The 24137-nt window shown below is 42.7% G+C and overlaps 1 protein-coding gene across 1 annotated transcript; it reads right to left on the reverse strand.

The window, feature by feature from the left end:
- Window positions 1–1742: 1742 nt before the first annotated feature.
- On the reverse strand, window positions 1743–13544 carry LOC146203485 (cytochrome P450 4c3-like). The gene is made up of 11 exons (XM_084588788.1): window positions 12838–13544; window positions 11602–11714; window positions 10940–11025; window positions 9875–10062; window positions 8092–8161; window positions 7860–7986; window positions 7160–7312; window positions 6202–6375; window positions 4587–4653; window positions 2882–3058; window positions 1743–2271 (listed from the first exon to the last, which is right to left on the reverse strand). The coding sequence occupies exons 1-11, from the start codon at window positions 13073–13075 to the stop codon at window positions 2099–2101; spliced, it is 1566 nt and encodes a 521-aa protein (XP_084444914.1). The 5' UTR covers window positions 13076–13544; the 3' UTR covers window positions 1743–2098.
- Between the last annotated feature and the right edge of the window lie 10593 nt (window positions 13545–24137).

The following is a 24137-nucleotide window of genomic DNA, read 5'->3' on the forward strand; positions in this document are numbered from 1 at the left end:
TCCCACCATTGCCACATCCACCAATGGACAGCATCGCATTCAACCCGCATGGTATTGTTAATATTATTGATTCGCTAAAATGTTCATCTTCCTGTGGTATTGATGGAATTACTTCCAAAGTATTGAAAAACACTAAACATGTTTCCAGTCTTATTCTTTCACTCATTTTTCAGCAATCTTTTGATACTGGCTCCGTTCCACTTGACTGGCGAATAGGGAAGGTCATTTCAATCTTCAAAAAAGGTGACCGATATCGACCCATTTCACTAACCAGTGTATGCTCTAAAATCATGGAGCACGTCATATACTCTAATGTCGCTACATTTCTAACTTCAGTTAACCTCTTCCATCCTAACCAGCATGGATTCCGGAAAGGCCACTCATGTGAAACCCAACTAGCTTTGTTCCTGCATGATATTCATTCCAATCTAGACCACAATATCCCAACTGATGCCTTATTTTTGGACTTTGAGAAAGCATTTGTTAAAGTACCCCATTCCCGCCTCTTACTCAGTCAGTTTCAAATCTTCGCCCGCTTGTCTTCAACTGGATCCGAAGCTTTTTAACAGACCGCATGCAATTCGTTTTCGCTAACGGCTTCTCATCTACTTACTCGCATGTTCTTTCAGGAGTACCTCAAGGCACAGTCCTGGGCCCATTACTTTTCTTAATATACATTAACGACTTGCCCTCCACAGTAATGTCTACCATACGCCTTTTCGCGGACGATTGTGTAATATACTGCCCTATAACTAACAGCGACGACACTGCTGTCCTTCAAAATGACCTTACTAGCATACACCAATGGTGCGCAACGTGGCTAATGTCTCTAAACACTACAAAGACAGTACTACTTTCTTTCCATCGCCGCCGAAATTATACTCCGCATGCTTATAAAATTAATGATTCTGCCGTTACTTCCACTAACACTTTTAAATACCTTGGTATTAACCTCACTAACGATTTATCATGGACGTACCACGTCAACCACATAATAAATTCATCTAACCGAACAATTGGCTACCTTCGTCGTAATCTACGCATGGCTCCTTCTTCCTTAAAACTGTTAACTTACAAAACACTTGTGCGACCTAAACTTGAATACGCTAGTGCTATCTTTGATCCTCATCAAACTAACCTTATCACAGCTCTTGAATCTGTACAGAACCGTGCTACTCGCTTTATCCTATCAAACTACTCAAGATACTGTAGCATATCTGCAGTAAAGCTTCAACTTCAACTTCCTTCTCTCGCTTCCCGTCGCCAAATTTCACGCCTCTGCCATTATCACAAGTTCTTCCATAGTTCACCTCGTGACAGCCATCTCATCCAACCTGTATGTCGAACATCCCGCACATGCCATTCTAACAGCGTCATCCCGCATCGTGCCCACACTACTACATTCCAGAAGTCTTTTTTCGTGTACACAGCTCACGACTGGAATGACCTTCCCAGCAGCCTTGCCCTAATCTCCGACCCTGCTCATTTCAAGACTGCCATCGAAGCCTCATCATCTTTGTAATCACTTCACAAAAACCATTGTTAACCGCCGTTCAAGTGCCCACCCCTCATGTAATGTCCCATATGGGGGCCCTTGAGGTTCTAATAAATAAAAAATAAACAAATAAAATAGAGCTACGCACAATTATCCAAGCACAGAAACATTCTCCTGCCCACGGCCGGGAGTGTTTCTGTGATGCTTGAATAGGCACATTTCTATATAAAACGAAATTTTTGATGACACTGCATTGTTGCATTTTTATTACTATATTGTTCAGAATTTCACCGTGAATTAGGCGCGACACTGAGTTTTAGGTTATATTCAGGTTATATTATGCGGAAGAAAGTGAAGGCAATGGCGTAATTTCACCATAAAGGCGGTTACGATACTCTCAGGAACTTTATTCAATAACATTACTAGATGTATAGTACATATTTACAAAGGTCGACAGTACAATCACCTTTTACCCACATACTTTGCTACTTGCACAAATAAACAAAACGTCAAGTCACTGTACTCTCGTTGAATGTAGTCGTAGCGACCGCGACCGCGCATATCACAAAATTTACTACAACCCTGCTACGGTTCTCTTTCAATTCACGTGACTGCGTGGTCCCTGGGTGTCAGCTTCAGATGAAGGCCCTGTGCTGGCCGCAAAACAAGCTCCAGCGACATCTGTAGCTCTTCATTTCGAATCTTCGATTCCACCTTGAAGCGCCTGAGGATCTGTGCCAGTAGAATCTTGTCCTCTAGCTGAGCGAACTTTTGCCCTGTCGAAGAAATGAAGACACAGAAATGAAGGGACACACGGGTACTGCGCAGGTGTCTCGCTGACCTAACGAAATGCAGAATTTATGCCCACTGAAAATTATTTTAACATCATCGCTGTCCTCAAAAGGGTATCGTACAATTATATTTTCCTTAACGTGCTCTTGGAAACATCTCTTTTTATCGTGCCACCTTATTAATCGGTTAAGTAACACGCACCGTATGATAAGCTTCTTGTTACAGCTGCTAGATGACTGCACGTATTTTATAGACGCTTTGAATTTTACCTTGAAGTCTGAAGCTTTTTGAACCTCTGAGATTACTTTAATGAAATTGTTGCATCCTGTGACCGTTACCTAAGGGCAAAATGACTTTTGTAAAAACCCCTTTAAATTTGTTGTTATGACAGAGTGCGAAAAGTTAAATTCAATTTTATTGGACAACCTGCTGAATTAATAGTTTGTCTCCGTGTGAAATAAGATGTCTCTGCTGCTTCGAGGCGGCGAAGAGGCTAACGTGCAGTTACGCGTGTGGCTTTTACTGATGAAAAATGTATCCGACTAGTTATAGTTAGCTCATACGTTGTTCACGAGGATCCTTACTTTCACTCACCTATGCAGTTGCGAGCACCGCCGGCGAAGGGGATATAGAGGAATGGATGGCGGTCTTTGTCCATCTCGAGAAACCTTTCCGGTATGAAGTCGTTCGGCTTAGGGAAGAATCGAGGATGTCTATGCATGAAGTATATGAAGATAACAGAGACTGTTCCTTTAGGTATGGTGTATTTTTCTGAAATGTACAAAAGAAACGAAGACAGTACGGTCAGAATAACCGGCAACCATCAAAAATGGGTTCTCGTGGTCTGTTTCAGCCTTTATCAGACTTTCGTCAACTACAGAAACAAATACACTCATCTGACGTATGTCCGATAGATTCCAGTGATATTTCCATATATTACAAGCGAAAAAGAAATCTGACACTAATGTTTTCACCAGCCAACTGCGCCTATTTTTAATATTCATAAGGAAAGAAAACAATTCAGTTATACTTGCTACAAATATTTCCAATATGTTTTAGTGATTATATGAACACGGGTGCCCACGTACAAAAAAATACAAAAAACAAGAAAGACTCGATGTGTCACCAGCTTGAAGCTCTAAATTCATGCAGAAAAGACAGGTACTTATTTTTAATTATAGTCGGAAAATTAATCTGTAATAAAATACTGCTACTTAAGGTGATTTATCATGTGATCAATCAGGTTTTTGTACTATAGGAGCACAGCTTCAAAAATTAGTCTAGTCTAATGATTTATATACTAAGATCGATCTTACTCTTCAAACTATTCGAACATCTGGCGCAAAAAGTCAGTAAGCGAAGAAGAAGGGTGATCGCAGGCCAAGAACATAAACCTCTGTCAGGCCAACTTATATAAGCTAACTTGAGTCAGTAATTCAACAGCTTAGACATGCGTTTTTGCAGGTATAATTTTTGCGTCCGAGTGCGAAACCGCAATAACTCTGAAGATATGTTTTATACTACCAGTATATATATATATATATATATATATATATATATATATATATATATATATATATATATATATATATATATATATATATATATGTGAAGGAAAGAAGCCAACAGTCGGCGAGGCCAAGGAAAATATATATATATATATATATATATATATATATATATATATATATATATATATATATATATATATATATATATATATTGTGAAGAGGAAGAAGTGCACAAGGAACATGCCAGTCAGTGGCATCGTGATCGCTGCGCGTGCTGGATCTGCCTGTGTTCGCTGCCGCTGTGTTCGAAGCTGATCTGCTCAGTCCTGCTGATCAAGTCCTGTTGATCCGCTGAATAAACCCCCCATTCTTACAATATATATATGTATAGTATATAAGTAGCATTCATTGCCGTACTATTGTGGCTTAACGGTTAGAGCACACGACTACTGCGCCGGGAGACCCGGGTTCAAATACAACCCCGGCGAGCACGTTTTGATGAATGCGAAACGAAAAGCGGCCTTGTGTTGTGCAATGCCAAGATATTCCATTAAATAATTCCTAGCGTTCGAAGCTATTCGGAGCCCTCAATTACGACGTCATCATAGTCTGAGTCGCTTTAATTTCGAGACTCAGGATGAGTTCCTCCATGTGTTTCGTTTGGGGAAGGTAAAGCCCACCTCCGCGTTCCATTTTCTTCATGCGGTACGCGGGCACTGCTTCAGACACTGATGTCATTCAGAAAATATATTAAATAAAAAGAAACATAAATGCGAAATCAGCCTTACCGATAAGAACGTCTTCTCCCAGCTTTCGGGCTATTGCCGGAATAGGCGGGTAGAGTCGCAGGGCTTCCTGAGATTAGAAGAATGAAACATGTATTCAGAATAGGTGTTTGGCTGTTCAAGCATATAAAAACTACGCTTTAAGAAACATCAAACGTAGCTTACACAAAGTTTTCACGTTAACCAAAATAGTACTTTTCCCGTGAATAGATTTCCATCGATTGCTTTGCTATCTGCTAAGAATTCTTTAAGAACAGAAAGTACATAACAGATATTTTCTTAGCATAACAGTGTCCACTGTTTTTGGTCTTCCAGCATTCCCTCACTGAGCGCTTTCAGAATGCGACAAGAGTGTTTTGCTTAGACTTTCCCATTGTTTTTAAAAGTACTGTATCTGATGTATTTTACAAGGCAGCAAAATTGAAACTTCATCGGAGACGAGATTAAATTGATATCATAAAACCTTTGCCCGTGGCTGGGAGCGAATTATTAAGAACTTTCGCATTGATCACACGAGAAATGGCTTTAGTTGTGAACCTGGGATTACCATATGAAATGGCAAAAAGAAGAGCTGCGAAGTTTAAAGAATATTATCTTACGCTTGCCAGGCAAAAGGCGATTTTGTTTTTCAGAAGGATTACATTTCGAGCGCAGTTCGAGAAAGTGGCGGCTGATTTAACGTGGCTAGTCCAAAACGTACTTAAATGCTCTGGCACTTCGGTTTTCACTTTGATTTCAGTTTCGGCTTGCACATTCCAATAAGCATCGATCAAAATCTACCAAAAAATTTGTAAGCCCACCCGAAATTGGTGAGATTCACAATTTTAACCTAAAGCTTTACTTTAACTAAGCCGTGCCAACATGCCTGCATGGCCCTAAGAGTGGCTTGCCTGACTAGGAATCCAAGGTTCCTGTGGGTTCCATTCTCATCTCGTAAGTACTGGCCAAGTTGGCAGCTCCTGCCGATTCGGGTATGAAATTTGTCTTATGATATCGCACAAACCACCGGCATGTCAGTAACCGTCCATGCCACCTGCCAACTACCACATGTCAGATGCATACTCGTGAAGGGGCCAGGACAAATAAACGTTGCCAAAATGCGTGTATGAGGATTTTAGTACTCGTTCAAAATAACGCTAAGAACTGTCTACTAAGTTACTTTTTACACCCCGGTCTATAGTGTATAGTGTAGTACAGTGCCCAAAAGGTGATTGTGCTGTTGACCTTTGTATATATACATAGAACATATATTCGTGAAGCATTAGCTGAAAGTGCCCTTTTAAAAACATCGTACGATGAATTTGGTTTTTTAATAAATAGGTGAGCTGACAGGAAATGCATTCAGGCTTGAAAGTGGTAACATATCACATACTTAATCCTCGGTAACGTAATTTTGTACATTATAAAGGATGAAAATCGAAACGCAAGATGTTGATGAAAAGGAAATCACAGCGGCCATGATCAAACCCAGTGAGTGCACACTCCACCAACAGTTCAGTAGCGGGTGGCCAAAACTTCGCCAGCCGCGTTTCTCTGGAGGCTGGCCATCAGGTTCAATTTAACCCTTAAGCCAGCTTTTCGCCTTCATTTAACAGCGCCGTATTTTATGAAGACGTACCTTAACGACACAGTCCAAATACTTGAGCTGCTTGATGTCCTCGGTTGTTACAGGTCGCTCACGATCAGAGCCGAAGACGGCGTCGAGCTCCTCGTGAACTTTTGCCTGGGCCTCTGGGTGGTTTCCGAGCAGGTGAATTGCGAAACACGCTGACGTGGCGGTCGTGTCAAACCCCTGCGGCACAATGCACGTAAAACAAACTTTCTTATACTGCGCTCATAAAACGTGTAAAGAACATCTTGAAATCGTCGCCGTGAAAGTTAAGCTATACCTGAAGATGTAAACCTTTGATATCTAATTTATTTTTCTTCTTTACTATATTCGGATAGGCCTAATACAAAGCAGGTGTTCCCCTCATAGGACCTTATTGCATTCAATGACATCGACAGATTCTCAGGACTACGCGAATATTTTTCCCTTCGACCTTATAGAGGGACACCACAGAGTGGACACGGTGAAATATTTTCACCAAGGCTTAATGAGATTAAACGTGGCGTCATGAAAATCGGTCGACGCCATTGGCTGAAGGAGCAACTGTGAGGACATCGGCTGCTTGCTTCCGCTTCCCGAGTTGTATCCGAATAAAGCACTTTTACAACAGAGAGCTGAACTGAAAAAGAATGGCCCCGCCGGGGTGGCGCAGTGGTTACGGCGCTCGACTACTATTCCCAGGGACGCGGGATCGAATCCTGGCCTCGGCGGTCGCTTTCCGATGGAGGCGAAAAGCAAGGCGCCCGTGTTAAAGGACCCCAGGTGGTCGCAATTTCCGGAGTCCTTCACTATGGCGTCTCTCATAGCCTGAGTCGCTTTGGGACGTTAAACCCCACAAACCAAACCAAACCGAAAAAATAATGCCTCGGGAGTTTGTGCGGGAAAAAAAAAAAGAGAGATTTTTTTTTTAGAAAACGTTGCTGCCACAATCGGTAGCATTGTTGTTTAGTGCCACAGGAATGCTCACCCCAATCATGAAGGTGTTGACTTCCTCCCTGATTTCTTCCTCGGTGAAGATCCCTTCTTCCATGTGCATACGCAGGAGTATGTCCATGAAGCTTTTCTTTTGCACCGCTTTGTCACCTTCCAACTTGTAATTCTTCTTTCTACAGTCCAGAATCTAATAAATCATGCAGAGTTTTAGCTGAAGTAAAGTTCGGTCTCCATGAGCGCAAAACGCATATTAATGCTCAAATTTAAAGCGCGGAACATATCGACCAGCATTTCTTACATGTTGGTTCAGATCGCTATTTCTTCTCGCCACGGAATTGCGGCACTAATTACTGTAGGAGCAATTAACAGTTTTACTGCAAACTAACCGAGAATTCGTGCAAAAAGCTGCCCTGTCACGCTGGCAGTAAAGAGCGCACTAAGCGGCAACTCTCTCATATTGTGTGATGGCTGTGTGTAGCGCACTAATGTTTTAACCATATGTTTGCTAACCAAGCAAATGGACGTATATTCAAGGAGGACAAACATTAAGCTGAACTTTCTTTGCTATTGTTGACCACGGTATTACCAGTAACACTTGTTTTCTTTCTTCTTCTTAATAATAATGATAATAATAATAATAACAATGCAAACTTTTGTAAGAAACATCTTGCAACAAGAAACTGATGCTGAATACCTGAGTGCGATAAATATCAGTACTCTTGATCTGTACTCACATCTCGAGTGTATTTCTTTATAAGTTCCACTTTCTCGTAATACTTCTGGCCCGCCCCAGTCCGCCGGTATATAAACTCAGGCCAGTGGTGGATATTCATCATTCTTGTGATGATGTCAGTAGCAATCCTGAAAGTACGGCGAATGAGCGTTGAACAATTTAACTGTCATAAAATTCTGCGTTGTTTTCTCAGTGTTGAATATAATGTAACACAATAAAAGCTGAATACTTACTCATCATTAACTTTCAAAAAACCGGTCTTCTTGACGTCCTCCTCGTCAAGGGTTATCCCCATAGCAGTTTCTGAAAAAAGTAAAGAAGGACCGGAAGTTTGAAAAACTTGGAACTCTAGAATCTTTGTTCAACCATATTTGACACAAAATAGTGCTCCTACATAGGTGGGTTCACGTATATTTACATCGCAGCTGTTCGCAATAAAAAATAGTAGCAGGCACCTTCTACTGCTGGTCACAGGCTGGGAAAAACCACGGGAAAAACTACCAGAGACACTTAAGTTTCTTTATAATAAGAGAGTAATTACTCACTGACATTCACACAAGCGCAGCCGTACGGCTACAAAAGAAAGCTATACAGCTTTCTCAGAAACTTCGTAGTGAAAGAAAAATTCATCCTGATCCGGGGCTTTCCTGCAAAGCTTTCCATTGTAGCCGTATGGCTGCGCTTGGGTGGATGTCAGTGAGTATTACTCCCTTTTTAGAAATCCACTCCACCTTGGGGGATTCCCCATAATATTTGACTAAGTTTCTTTATGCGTTGTAAAAGTGTAAGGATTAATTCCTACTGTTTCGCTTCTGTTGTGTGTGCTTTTGGACCGAGTTAGACGAGCGTTAGCTCAGTATTACTTGGTTTTTGCGTACTTTAGTTCTTGGCAAACAATTTTACACATCAAGACCTTTTAAACAATATATGATCTGACGTTGTAGCCTGAAGTTCAGTTGTTGACCACAATTCAGTAATTAGTGGTTATTAAATAAGACCTGCAATTAGTGTAGTGCAGTCGTGCTTAATATAGGCTGTTCAGCAGTATGTGACTTGATGCAAAAGCTTAAAGGTACTTTTTTATCACAATTAACTATTAGAGGCCGTATTAAGACCTGCAGTTTGTTCAAAACAATTATACTCGATATAACATATCGAATGATATATGCTTATCAATGTAGCTTGAAGTTTAATTTATTCTCAGCTAACTACTAATGCTAATGAATTTAAACCTAGAAATTAGTTCAGTGCGATTGTGCTCAACATAAGCTATCCAACGATACAAGACTTGTGACTATTATGCTCGACATAAGCTCCGCAGCCAATGCGGACACATTCTGTACACGCCACATATGCACCAAGGAACGCTACGAATCAATAGTGCTGCGAAATTTGTGGCCTCTGAGACATCACCGACTTTACATGACAAAGATTCTGCTAGTTTGACCAAACTGGTTGATAGAATTTCCACTTCGTTTCAAGAATTCAATAAATGTCAGCTTGCTTTAGAAGCTCAACATCAGTGTCCGCCGTCCTATTGTATGAAGTTTTTAGTTGAAGCTACAATTCCCATGCTGACCTTTACACTAAAGCTTGCGCCTTTTAAATGTTCTGGAAATAAATCCTGTGGCACTAATGCCCTTCCGAAGGGCCATTCGACAAAACCTAGCTGCACGGGTGCGCGACATGGTTTTTTTTTAATAGTTTATCTCGCTGCCTTGTCCTCTATTAATACCGCCGAAGGTTCTCCAAGTACTAGTTCACGTTGTGGCGAAAAATAATTTTTAAGCTCCTCTTGATACCATTGATGCTTTTGGACACTTTCATGGTACTCGCGCCACTTCCTGTGGATTGAGGACGTTTCGATCACATCTTTGAAGGAGCCCAGCATGCGGCCTCTTGAAGGACGACAAACGGACAGAGAGCGTAGAAGAAAACGAATTGCCTGTCAAAAACGCCTACGGCGTCGGGGAAATAAGGCATTCATGTACAGCTCGACGAGAGAGGCGTACTCACCGAAGAGAATGCCGAATGTCGCAAGCCTCATCACCGGCAGCAAGTCAAAGTGGTCTTGTCCCAGCACAGCCAACTTCTCACACAGCATAGCTGCTCTTCGGTTCATTATGGGCACGTACTCGTCGAGGACGCGAAAGTGGAACGCCGGTGTCAGCACTTTCCTGCGCTTCTTCCAGATTGTTTTCTCGCTGGCAACATGAAAAAAAAAAAAAGAATGTCTCCCGGTCAGGCCCCGGCACACAAGGGAAACTCTGTCAGACCATCAATAAAGCAGTCACGGGTTAGCCCCAGTGCGCGTAATATTGGCCCCTCATCGCGCGCAGTCCTGCTGCAACTAGCGCTCCTCTATATGTGTGAGGCTAAAGAGTTGCGCTACAGTTTTTACAGAAACTCAAAGTGCAGTTCTGACCTGGATTGCTCAATGTTTCTTACCGGAGTTTTTTTTTTTTTTTTTTTTTTTTTTTTTGTCTAAGATTGCTGTTCCTTTCATCAACAAGAAGCAAAAGTTAGATCTGAAAAGCGGCATTGCTCACGAACTTTTCTTTTAACCGAAGGAGGAGAATTCGCAATCGCAGGTGAGCGCTGCTGCTCTTGAGCGGCAAAGGCGCATGCGTTCTTTTATTGATAGACCGGTTTTGGCGGAAGTACAGTTGGAGGTTAACTCGATCTCTTGCGCAATGATTACGAACCCGCTAACGCTACGCAGCCAGGTTGACGTGTTTTTATGTAGCCATTCTCTGTAACAGTGTAATCACCTAAGAAAGTTAAGTGAGACCAGCTTTCAACACGTTCTTAAACTATTAATATTTTATAGCAGTGCATATTTAACTAAAAGCCAAATAGGGGCGAAATTAGCTCTTTCGATGAAATTAGATTGGTATTTTTCTGTTTGATTTGTGCAAAAGAAACTCCCAAGAAATATTCTCTGCCCCTCGCATAAGGAATCTGGTAAAGCTGTATATCGATTTCGGTTTTAGTTCATTTCTTTTGTCAAGTGCAGGCATATTTCCTTGCCAGAAACTTGGTGCTAAGCGTAGATCAGGAAAGAACAACACACATGCTCACCTGGTAAGTAAGCCGTTCCCAACCCAGCTCTTGAGCATAGCGTACAAAAATGACTTGTTGACGTTTTCGCTGTTCGATAGCACTCGCTGAAAAGAAGAAAAAAAAAACATTAAGATTGTGTCAAGTATCGGTGAGCGCCGAGAAATTTGCTATAGTTATTGCAATTTGAAGCACTAAACTTTTAAATATAAACATAAACATACGTATAAACGTATGCGTTTACACAATCGGATATTAGAGCACTGAAGACAAGTAAAAACTTAAACGAAGAAAGAAGGGCATCGCAGGAAAGCGCAACCAAGAAAACTGCTAGAATGATGAAACAATCTTTTATTTGGTCCCGTCAATGTCAACTGAAGTATCAAAAACTTTCCTCAAGTCTTCAGACTTGACCTGCTATCTAGAAGTTTGCGAAAATGGATATTTCAGATTTGCAGAAAATAAACGCCCATCATTTGGGCGCATTTATCATTACTGGAAAGAACAAATAAATTAGCTCGCTTAGCAGTAATGGCAGCAAAACGAATGAAGTTGAAATTTTGGAGTGCCGCCTTTGGTTGCATAATAAGCCTTCAAATCAGCAAAGGTTGCAGATTTCGCAGCCTATATTCCTTAAGAAGCCAGCAAGAAGAGATCTCCAGAAAGAGCGCCGGAATGCTTACCTCCACCGTGTTAGGAGTCACAGCAATAAGAAATGGCTTCGGCCCATAGTAAGCAACTGTCAGGTCATGGTCGAGCACTTCAGTAAACATCATATTAAAGTAATTGAATAGCCCTGTAAACAAAGATATCCAGATTTTAAAAACTGCAAGGGTCAAACTTAATCAATAAGAAATGTCACAAAAATCGCGGAATTAGGGTTCTTAGTGCACTCCATTGTGGTAAACCAGAGTCTAGAGTTTATGAGGTTAATTTCTATGCTTTCTACGGAACTGCGAAAAATGTCTGAAAATTCACAACTTTATTGACAGCCTATATTCGGCGCTACGTCTTGAGATGCATAGCCTATTTTCTTAATTGCGTCAGTTAATGAAAGTATATTTACAAACCTCACTGCGAAAGGGAATTCTTTTACTATCACTATATCAGAATCCAGGTTAGAACAAGGTGATGAAAATGACTAGACAGTATCAATAAAAATTGAACAAGGGTGGATGGGGAGTCTTAGTCCGAAAGCCACCGTTTAGACAAAATGACTTGTCTTCGTCTGGCCCGACGAGGATAACTCTTCTTGTCGACCGTTGGGTTGTGGACTAGGGCTCCCTCTCAACCCTTGTTCGACTTTCTTTCATGTTACAATATCAGGCTTGCATAATCAGAAAAGCAGCGGATATGTAAGCGGCCGCTTAAAATAAGCAACAAATGTGCACGGAAGGTCGAACAAAGAAGCGCTGCCAACAAGAAATAGTTGAACAGCACCCAAACATTTTTCAAATTCTCTATGTAATTAAATTCATTTCTGTTGAAGGGCTTATCTGTGGGCTCCAGCAAGGCTCTGCAACCCTTATGTTTAACATTGCTTGTGCTTTTACCTCGCTTTGTTCAGCTTCTGTGGTGCTAAACAATGGCTGAGAGCAAAGCTAACAAACTGCATGAATCACTGGCAAAGAGCCTGGGACTCAAAGGTGCCAGTCTCTTTCTGGGGATTGTCAACCTTTGCGTCGCAGTCTGGGGCACAGGTGCCTATGTGAAATGTTTATAGAGCAAGGAAAGACGCTGTAAAATCACTTCGGAATAATTTAACACCGTTCGGATCGTTTTTCAGTTGGGCAGTGAGAGAAGCGCAGCAGCGGTCGCTCGGGTTATCTATCATCTGCTCTCACACAACCTTTGCCAAAATTAACAGGATACGGTAGCAGAGTACGCGATTAGCGGAGAAATTCAGTAGCAGTACTCACTGGCTGGCACTTCGAGCGATGAGTCCATCGATGCGACTTTGCGCCACATGTCTAGGATCAAACCGAAGGGGAAGCTCTCCTTTGGGGTAGGCGCATGGCGTAGGCAGGTATAGACGCGGATCCAGTTGATCAGCTGCCGCGCAGAGTAGTACAATACACCTATAACCGCTAGGGATATGCACGCTGAGACAATTTTGCTGGGCAGCAGCGGTCTGTACACCGGCGGAATGGGCTCCATGCTGTCTAGCGGCACCTGCGCCAGCGTCCAGAACTAACGAGCCCGATCGTTGGCGGAATCGAACTACGCGTCCGAACGGAACGCTTCCTTGCTCATGCACCGGCGAACGCTCTTCTCGGTTTTTGAAAGTCAACTGGGACCGATCACGTACCGTTTCCCTTCTTTTATGCGCTTTTGGTGTTTTGAAGCTTGCCTTCCGTCGAAGAGGAGAGGGACACGAGCGAGGGGGAGGAGACGCGAGCCGAACGCCCGGTTCGCTGCCCCCGGCGATCACAGAAGCCTCCCTCTCGACAATGAAAGGAAAAGTTCGAGTAGCCGTTAAGCGTGCCGCAATCGCAGCGCGTGCACGTAGCTCGCCTTTCTCACCTCAGAAAAAAAAATTCTGGCAGCCTTGAGTACGTGCGTACGGGCTCCCCCCTTCCGCCGCTCTCCTCCACATGGCGCATTCTCACCCAATAGGTGGTCGGCTGTCCCCTTTCCCAAGCACGCACTTCATATTGGTATCGCGCTCGCGCACGAGCCGCGCACGATGAGCACGCGTCTGTGGCGCCCGGTTGCCTAGTGAGGCTCCTCTCTCAGACCCACCAATAAACAAGACATGGAGCATCGTTGCCCCACGTGCGTCACACGAATGACAACGAATGTATTTCGTGCCCCGTTCCCTTCCCTCGGGTAATGTTATGGGTCGTGATGTGGAACACGCGCGCCTTTGGCCTCCCTTGGCAATAGGTTTTCTTTAGGCGTCAATTAATTGGCGGAATCGAAAGCACGCATCGGCAATGGCTCGAGCGAGCCGTCCAGGTTGGAAGCGGGCGCACGTCACCAGCTGTGTCAGTCACGTACGGACAGCCAGAGAAAGGGGAATTCTTACAGTCAGGTGACTTGTGTCTTTGCACATGCAGCTTTCCCAAAACATAGAATAGGCCCGGGCCGCTATGGCAGGATGCCCATTTCATCATACCGCCTTTTTTTCCTTCGTGGAAAACAGATTTTTTTTTGCTACACCAGCAAAGCAGCTTTAATTGGATGTCATGCAGTTCTGTCCGTTGACATCCTGACGACGTATAGTAGAAAGGGAAGGAGTACACAGAGGATATTCACGACAGAGGGCTACGGAAACAGCTACCGTAATTTCTGTGCCTCGTGGAAACCGTTTTTTTTTTTTCACAGATCCCTATTGGTAGACTCCACTCATAGATGTCATCTAGGCAAAAGTGACTTGGTCAGTTGCGAATATAAGAAACGCCTTTATTGACCGTTTATATGGTGGGTTGATCTGTATCTGGATTCGTTCGTCTCGAGAAAGAGTAGTACTGAGTTCGCCTTGCAATATTGGATTGTGATGCTATGGTTTCTGATGATTCGGCCTGTCCCGACGAACTGTTCCTGTAATGCGAGAACAGAGTAGCTGATTTCTCTGGCAGTTCTAGAGTGAAATCGTTAGACCGCGAAACCCGCTTTTCAAGACAAAAGACGCACTTGTCCGTTGTGTTGCTGCTTCCCTATAATTACCTGAGCTGTAAAATTTCTTTCCTATTTAATTGCTTATGTTATGTAAGTTTCTGCCACATTGATGTGGTTTTTGCGATTCATTACAATATCCAGTTATAAGCTTTTCAGACCTGCTTGTTTTTTCACTATGGTGCAGTAAGAACTGCTTCATAGAGGACTGCTACATCCGTGCGTGTTCGTATAGTTTCTGGTCAGCCTATGAAGAAAATTTCAAGTTGTATGCATTCAGAAAATTTCATTACTAGTTGCGAAAAACTTCACTCTTCACGCAGGAAACACAATTCATTCTGAACAGAAATACACCCGTCACCTCAGCCTTTATCAGTGAATGGCCATGAAAAGTGGTAATAGACTTACAGAGTTAGCGCAGCTCAGGACAAGGCAAGTGGGAAAGCTGAAGAAAAAAAAACATTGAGCAATAAAGCCGAAAGCCTAATTAATTATTCTACATTTTTATAATTTCGAAAACTTCCCGTAGTAAACACGGGCATAAATGAAACCGCTGCCACCAACATCCACCTTTGCTCCAAACAAGTCATATGCACCTCAGACAAAAACATTGTAGAGGTTCAACTATCCTTGAACGAAGTTTCACGAGCGTATGCCATCGACCACAGCCGAATTCGCTGCTACTACTTCGATCTTGGTTCGCTTGGGCTCTCGGTAAACTCCTTGACAACGGGCTGGTCTGGCTTTTCGTTGTTCGATGATGTCGCCAGAACTCTGGTAAAGCTGTGGTGTCTGTCTTTAGCGAGAGTGGCTTCCTATGCGCCATGGCACCTTCCTTTTGTAACACCGCCTGGGGGATTCGCCGACACTGTTTGCGGACCTCGCCCAAAGGAGTCTACGTACAGCGTATATACCTACGATAAAAGAAGGAGTGGCGCAGTTAAAACTTCGTGAAGGCGACGATATTCCCTGCACAGCCCGAGACTGTGTTGCAGAATTATACGAGGCGTGATCTGTTGCTGCGAGAGCATAATGTCTTCGTGCCTGGGCCAGGGAAGTTGATCTGATCGTTATGGCGCGGGTTCGAAACCCAGTCGCGACATTGTCTTTTGTGGCGCAGATGTGGCGAGGCACACATGATAGATACTACGGTGCCATGGGCTAAAGCATTCACTTCGCATTCGGAAGGTGCCAGGTTCGATCTCTATTGCCGCCGGGTGCCCGCCGGGTGCCCGCCGGTTTACAATGGGTACAAGATTTTCCCCGGTCTAGTGTTCGGCTCTTGTTTAGTGTAATTCTAGGGAAAGGGTCATGAACCAAAAGGTTGCGGCGATGGGTCAATGATTCGTTCCGTCACCGGACCACAATAATTCCTCCTCGTGCGGCAGAAGCTCAAATGTGGCCCTTCTTTTGCATGTTGAAGCGCCCATGAATTCAACACCTGTAGGGGGTATCATCCTAGAGGAGGCAGTTGCAAACTTCCCTGGCTGCATGCGACGTATAAATTGAGCCAGGGCAGCAGCCCTTCCGCAGAGTGCAGTACGTATCTTGCTCAGATTATTGACCTTGGAGAACGAAGACGATGATATTTGATACAGAACACGAAAGTTCACGGTCAAATGTTCGGAGCCAAATGACATTGAGGTTTGGCAGGACAAAAGTAGACCTTACGCTCTAAAAACTGCTCCTGGTAAGAAATGCGGGACCATAGTCTTTCCAGGGCAGTCCCACTGCCACATATGGTAAAGAGGTAGGTAAGAAAATGTGGAGTCAAGGACAAATTGAGTAGCTACACGAAGAGGAAAGGGTGCTGATCCAATGTGTTTGAAGGAATCCCCTTGAGGTAAAGTATATTTTCAGCAAGAGGCGTAAACTTTCAAATCTTGTCAGACAGCTACGCATCTGTAGAAGTTATAAGTGCTCTCTAATTTGCTCACAATCCCTACCCTTTGTGTTTTATAGGGCGGCCGACCTAAGATTGCCATCATCATCATCATCATCATCATCATCATCATCATCATCATCATCATCATCATCAGCCTAACTATACCTGCTGCAGGGCGAAGGCCTCTCCCCTATTTCTCCACTTAACTCGGGTCTGTGCTAGCTGCATCCACTTGACCCCTGCGAACTTCTTAACCTCATCCGCCCACCTAACTTTCTGCCGCCCCTGCTGCTTGCCAGCATACTTGTACATAAACGGCGTTCACCATATCCATTAGGAGGGACATCACTGATAATCCCATAACGCGTGGACGGTTACAGATGCTAAACAAGAAACAACGAACGTCTAGAGCGTGCGGCGAGAACAAGATCATAGTTATTAGAATAGTAGCACACAGGAGTTAACTTCCGCTGCTAAGAAACTTTCGTCACTCCGTATATTTCAGCTGAGAATGGCTGTGGCAGCTCCACGCGCCGGTCCGTTTAAAACGGTGTGTATCTTGCATTTCACTAATCTTTGGCTAAAAATGAGCAACAAGTGGTAGAAGAAAAAAATGGGAGTGCACTTAAAACGCCTTGACACAAAGGCGCACGCCTCAATAAGTCCGGAATGATGCCTGCAGACCTCAGTTGGCAGTGTTTCTAGGAGATGAGCACTGCAAAAGTTTAATGCTCTTACCTCCTCCACGCAAAATCTGTCAACTATATATATATATATATATATATATATATATATATATATATATATATATATATATATATATATATATATATATATATATATATATATATAGATATATATATATATATATATATATATATATATATATATATATATATATATATATATATATATATATACATAAGTGAAAAATTGCTTCATACTGTTTCCAAATAAACTTGGAAACAGTATGAAGCAATTTTTCACTTGTATGTAACCTCTAGCAACCAAGTACGTCTATTTATTTATGCTATATATATATATATATATATATATATATATATATATATATATATATATATATATATATATATATATATATATATATATATATATATATATATATATATATATATATATCACTTAAACCCCACAAACCAAAACAAAGTATATGTGCGTGTGTGACGTACTACGGTACTACGATCGCACTGATCAAATGGAAGCTTGGGAATTGCATTTTATTGTTTCAGAAAGAGGCGGATTTCCGCATTTGTACTCTATTTCGTGGCGTTGTGAGCTTTTCATGTTTCTTATAGAAGTTGTCATTTTCATTCGTCCACTGAGCTTTGGGAGCAGTGGTTCAAGTGGCGAATTCTATACACGCATCTTGCTGCGCATGCATGGAGAGTCCAAAACACGCTTCCGCTCATTCATGCTGTAAACAGCGAAATTGTCAACAATGCGCCTTTGAAACCACTGCATGTAGCTAGGAAAGCTTACTTTCAAGGTAAGCACCGCACGCATTTGTTGAAGATTACTCGCTGACTGAATGTTTTCCACATGTTTAACTTGTACTCAGCGAAATAATACTAAATGTCTAGTTAATAAAAAAAATTAGCTATAGTTTAGCTTCTTGTTAAACCTGGAGTTACGCGAGAGCAATCTGAATGGCTACGCTTAAGTCGGCTTGAAAATACATAACTTTTGCACATAATAGTCTACTCTATGGTTTCATCTTTATTTATGCCACAGGGGAATCACTTTAAGACATGATGAAAAAAAAAAAAACAGCACTACAGACGTGGACGGAGGTAAAAAACAAACAGGACAGGCGTTTTTTTTTTCATCATGTCACCGTACCAACTCGCCCAGATGTCTCTTCTATCACTTTAAGTATGAGCACACCTTGACTCTCACCGTTGACGATTCTCATTCGGGTGTAGAAGACTTCTAGTGGTATGACATCGTCTATACGTCGAACTCCGGCGCCCACCCACGTCACAATGTTCCAACGAACCTTCTGTCCTAACAACTCGCTGTTGTCATTTGCGTCTACCAACTACCGAGTTAACTCTTCTTTCTCTGTTTCCTTTCTTTTTTCTTTTCCTTTCTCTTTTCTCTTTTTCTCCTTCTCCTTCTTCTTCATTTTCTTTTTCTCTCTCTTTTTCCTTTTCTTTTTATTTTCCTTTCTCTTTTTTCTTTCTCTTCTTCTTCTCCTTTTATTCTTCTTCTTCTTCTTCTCACGGACAGACACGGACACGCACGGCGAAATGGCGAGACTGTGGCCAATGTAGCTCTCGCTACAAAATATATTCCTTGCACTCGCGTACAACTTGATATGCTCTTTAATTACCAGTAAGGACAAGATCAGGCGTAGGGGCCGCCACCAGTTTCATACCATGTATGCCGGCAGTCAAGGACTTCATTGGCTCCTGATTATACGTGGCGTGCGAGATCAAATATTGGCGGCACCGGAGAGTCACGCCTGACTTCCCTGATTTTCTTCGTGCCGTATTTTCCCGTAAGCTCTTCCGAACGTTTTTCCTGTCGTGGCCACTTCACTGGAACGGCTGGATAATTTCTCAGAAATTTCAAGTCAGAATCTGAACAAATGTGCTAAAATGTATTACTACACACAAAGCTTTATGACATGCCCCGCACTCATGCAAAAGAAAATTGCACTTGAGCATCTAGTGCAAGCGACATGCAGTTTAGCACTATATCGCTGGGCGCCCTTGAATGTCTGTTGGCTCACACACTCACGTAAGCCGTCCCAACAAGGAGCTAGCTAAGGAAAACTGGATTGCCGCTTTCTGCTGAAAAATCCTAAGAAACCATCCAGTTCTACTTTTGCCTTATGCCAATGTAGAAATGCCGTGATTCATCCCAAACTAGTCAGGCTCAGTTGCCGAAAATCATGAGACGCGCAGATGCGACGTACTACTCCTTTATAGCCGAGTTGCGCCAAAGCGCACTTGGTCAAGTAGTTGTGCTTTTGTCCCACCGGAAGGTAAAAAAAAAAAAAATAATCATCTACAGTCAGTTTTTATGTAAAAAGTTCAGGGCTTATTATTTGTGAGAAAGTTTGAAGCAATACTGTCACTTGGCAAAATTTGCTGAAACTTGAAGCAGCAAAAAATTGCTCGTTCTCTCTTCATAGAACGTCATACCTGTGCCCGTCATAACTTCAAGAAAAATGTAAAAACTTTCTTTCTGCATCTCCTTCATAAAGTTTTCAGTCTTTGGATTTGTATAATATGCGTTTCCGTTTTGCTTGCTTTTGTCAGTCATCGACTGAGGTTTTCATTTTCTTCTAACGCTGGATAAGCATGCGACGGCGTTGCTTTCCGGCTTTATTGTTCGGCGCTAATTTTGCATTCATTGAATACGCTGATTTCATGCTCCATGCTACCGAGCAATGCAACGGGTACCGGACCTCATCAGGTGAAAGTGAATTGCCTTTTCGCCCTTGACCTCAGACTAAGCTTCTCTGAAAAAATTCCTTCAATACATAAATAAATAAATTAAATGAATGAATAATAACATTAGTTAATTATCCGCTCAATTAACTGGTACACAAGAATTTTGGACGCATTTTAAAAAAGAATTTCTGAGCATAATTTTTTCACAATTTCTTTACATCTACGAGCAGACTTGTAGTTTATTGCTTTATTTTTAAATGATAAGCAGCTGTTATTTATTGGATCACCTGACTTCCTAGTGACCAGAGAAAAAACTACAAAAGGAAAATTTTGGTGCACATCGAAGATTATAGATCATTTCTGTCAACATGTTACGCAGTTATTCTACAATTATCCATGACATTGGACTGAAGAATGCGCTTTTTTGGAATATCTGGATATGGACGTACATAAGTAGCTTGCGATGGCAGAAACGTTCCTCATAACTTTATGCCTTTTTCTTATTGCTAGAAGTTGTCTTCAGAGTAATTACTTGTCGGATCTCCCTTAGTGTAACTCGCTTCTTTTACTTTCGCTGAGCACGTCAAGCTCCCGAACTCTAAGGCATGATACCGACTGACACAACCTTCTTGCTTTGTTTTTTTTTTTTCTTTTCTTTTTTTGCAGTCACTACCACTACTTCATTAGCGGGCGCTTTTCCTGTGTGCACAGTTACAAAATCGCAAGTTGCACTTGAATACACGATGCATTTCAACTGTCACATCTCAGGAAAAAAACAGCCCAAACGCGGTTCCATCCTCGACAAACTGAAGCTGAGTATATAACGACTGTCTTCATAGTGCTTCAGAACAGTTGCAAGCTTTCTTTTACCTACTCTAGCAGCATGACAGTCCCGGGAAAGGAAGAGTTGCTCGTCCGTTCATCAGAGAAGACATTCATTGCTCCGCAGTTTGCTTTACCTGGATCTAGCGCTTTTGACGAAAGAGGCCCCATTAAGCATGAAACTTTTCTGTCTTTTTATTTCTTTCAGGTTGCATGTTTCGAAAAAGATACTGAGAGAAGTCTACCATTTGTAGATGGCGAAACCCGCGCCTTCAAAGCAGCGCCTAGTCTTGCGGTAGAAAAAGGCATCTGTGCAGCGGACGCTCATTCTCTATTTCGCAACCAAGATTAGGTACTGCATTTGAGCCGTCACAGGGATTGCTGCGTGGTGCCTTTTGCAGCTCTGCTATGCATGGAGGAGACTTGGGTGAAATGTTTGGTTCTGCTAAAGGAATTCAGTGAAGTATTGTCTTCACTTCGTGTACGGGGCTTAGTGCGCCCGTTTAAAAGCGCATCGCTTTTCGTATGCCATGGTGGTTACGTGCCTGGCATGTCCTTTCCTCATCGCTGGTCGTTAAAAGCCATTCAAAAGCACGCTGGCGGTTTTTGTTGATGTTTTCTGCATCTGTAGTTTATATGGCTTCGAGCAGTTGGCGCCAGTCACAGCTAGGCTACTTCCCTCCTTTGATGCCCTTGACGTTATTTTTATTTATAGCACTGGGCGTCTTCCCAGCTGCTGCTCTGTAACTACCTCTTCCGGGACAAATAGCAGCAATAGATATACGTTTCCTTCTCCCGTATCAATTTATCTTGCGCTACTACTGGTCAAAACATGAAGTGTAACGCAGTCTCCGAGGAAAATCTCGCTCCCTATAAATGCCATTTTGTAACAAATAAGCCTAATTTCTGCCTTAATTAAGTCGGTTCTGCTCTCTCTATGCTTCTTTTGCACGTAGTACCGCGTGCACCTCTTCTGATCACAGGATCTATTCTGCGACTGGGCGAATTCCTAATTAACGTATAGCTGTATAGCGTGTATAGCTTAACGTATAAATTAGCTTATAACTGTGCGGCGTTACGAGCTGCTCTGCGGGTGGATTGGGCTGCAAGATTTTAAATTCCCGATCTTACTGGGGTTTTTAGGTACACCGAAAGAAAAAGATTCATATTAATTTATACCAACAAGGGTTTTCTTACATGCAATTATATTGGACTACCCAAAGGGTGTTTTTGCAGTTCACCTCCATCAAAGTACGGCTCCAGCATTCGGGATAGAACCAGTGATCATCAGATCAGCAACTGAACGTCAAAGCCGCTGAGCCACCGCGGATGATTTTATAAAGTGAGTTCGAACGTATTCGAATAATTGAAATTCGCTAAGGCATGCAGGGTTCATTGTACACTCTGATGAGAGTGGCGACGTTACCACTTTTGACGACAGTCAAAATTTTATCCCGAAGGATCAGGTTAGTCAAGATGAGCAAACAAGAAAGACACTGTGAAAGACTTGTACACGAAGTTCCGTGAGACTTAGATTGGCCTTTTCACCTCTTTGCAGTGTTATTTTCGGTCCTGTGAGGAAAACACAGCAGATCAGTAAGTTTTCAAGCATCTTTCAAGGTTTTCGAGCCGCGCCGCAGGAAGCGTTCGAGAGGAGTCACAGAAATCTAGCGCAAATAACATTTGCAACAACGGTGGAGTTAGCGGTATACACCGGGACTACATCGATCGGGGCGTCATTTGTGTAGTGAAGTTATGTTCTCGCAAGCAGCAAAGTCGTCTTGTTATTACACAATATGTACAGCCCCTGCGACCCATGCGACCACCTTTTGTTAAAATTACAGTGAGGAAAACGGCGTCTCCTTGTTCTCATTGAAAGCAGGCCACTGAAATATAAAATTGTAGCGTATGTGGAACGTTAGATCAGCGGCAAAAGGGGGTCTATCGACGAAAGAACTGCATTAAATGTCTTCCTGCCAGTCGATTACAAATTGTAACGTCTTTGCCGAAGAAGACGGATTGCCACTGTTTTGAAGAGATTAGCTCTGTAACATAGCTCGGATCCGCGCCCAACAATCGGGGCCGACGCTCTCAGTTTACACCCGAATTCTGCCGGAGATGAGGCGTGTATATTTTCTTTTTTTTTTAGTTAGGAGGGGGGGGGGGGGTTGTCTAATATGCAAAACCTCCATTTTCAGTGAGGGGCGGAGTCATTGGGTTTAAGCCGCGGTACCATATCGGTACATGCGAACTTGTTTGTCCTTAATGTCCATTTAAATCAGACATCCTTTTGTCAGCTGCCTTCTGCTGTGTCTCTTTTCTTCGGATCCATGGCTGCAAACAATCTGGGTAATAACGGGTTCGTGGGTCAGCATCAGATCAGTTGGTGCGCTTCGCTCACCGGCTGTGGGGAGCTCTTTTGTTCACGTAGCTGCGGGTCTGATCAGAAACCCCTCGAAGGGTAATGTGGCCTCTGCTTACTTCAGATTCAGGCGCAGGTGACCGTGACAAGAATGTACGACTATGAAACGTCCCGGAAGCTTCGCAAAGTCATTCAAAGTAGCAATGCCGTATATAAACACCGATATATTCACGCGTGTCTCCTGAGAAATTTCATGAAGGACTTCAATATGCACGCGAGAATAAGTGGGGTAGTAGCATGTGCTGCCATAGGAAGGACGAAATACACTGCTTTCACAGCATTCCTCTGTGCTGAAGCTGGATCAAAATATATACCTGCTTACCCTGATATACAGCTCTTCCATTACGACCTGGTCATGAAACTGAAAGTGGATACTCACGGCATCTAGTTTCGTGGCGTGGGATTATGCCCCCATTTCGGTTCATCGCTCTTACTGCAAACATTTGGAGCTGCTTATAAGAGGTAAAAATGAGGAAATCTCTTCTTTTACTATAGTCACAAAATTCAAATGTTAAATAGGGCCTTGACATCATTTTACTCCTCCTCTAAGCAGGAGTTCGCCGGCGTGAATACTTCTCCCTTAAAAAATTTAAAAGCTTCTCGCTCAGAGTCTGGCCGTCTACGCGCCGCGTATATCACAGCTTTCGTTACGTCACGCGTGCAACGGCAGTTCAAACCATAATTTGTAATGCGAAATGAAAATCACCGTACGTCACAAATAATTCAACTTTACAAAAGAAATTCGCTGCTCCAAGGGTCAAATGCTAACAATGCTATGTTTCAAGCGGGATTCGGAATCAGAACCATTGGATTGCGAGCAGAAGATTTTATCGACTAGGCTACACAAGGCACGTTTATATACAAGGCTTGGAAACCAGCGGGCACGTGTGTCGTGCGGTCTTTCACGTAAAGTTGTATTTTATGACTATACGCTGATGAGAATGTGTGCAACTAGAAAGGACCACAGGCCGATGGGGCGTCATACTTCTCAAGTGGGGCTTAAGTGTCTCCATAATTTTAAACTGTGAGTGCATCAGATCAAAACTTTGA

Source organism: Amblyomma maculatum, chromosome 1, assembly GCF_055883805.1.
Source record: "Amblyomma maculatum isolate TAMU_Amacu chromosome 1, ASM5588380v1, whole genome shotgun sequence".
NCBI lineage: Eukaryota > Metazoa > Arthropoda > Arachnida > Ixodida > Ixodidae > Amblyomma > Amblyomma maculatum.

Coding starts and splice junctions, on each gene's coding strand:
- LOC146203485 (XM_084588788.1), bottom strand. CDS start 13,075: ATGGAGCCCATTCCGCCGGTGTACAGACCGCTGCTGCCCAGCAAAATT. Junction 7,987..8,091: donor TTTTTGAAAGTTAATGATGA/GTAAGTATTCAG, acceptor CCGTACTTTCAG/GATTGCTACTGACATCATCA. Junction 4,654..6,201: donor ATTTGGACTGTGTCGTTAAG/GTACGTCTTCAT, acceptor TTCTAATCTCAG/GAAGCCCTGCGACTCTACCC.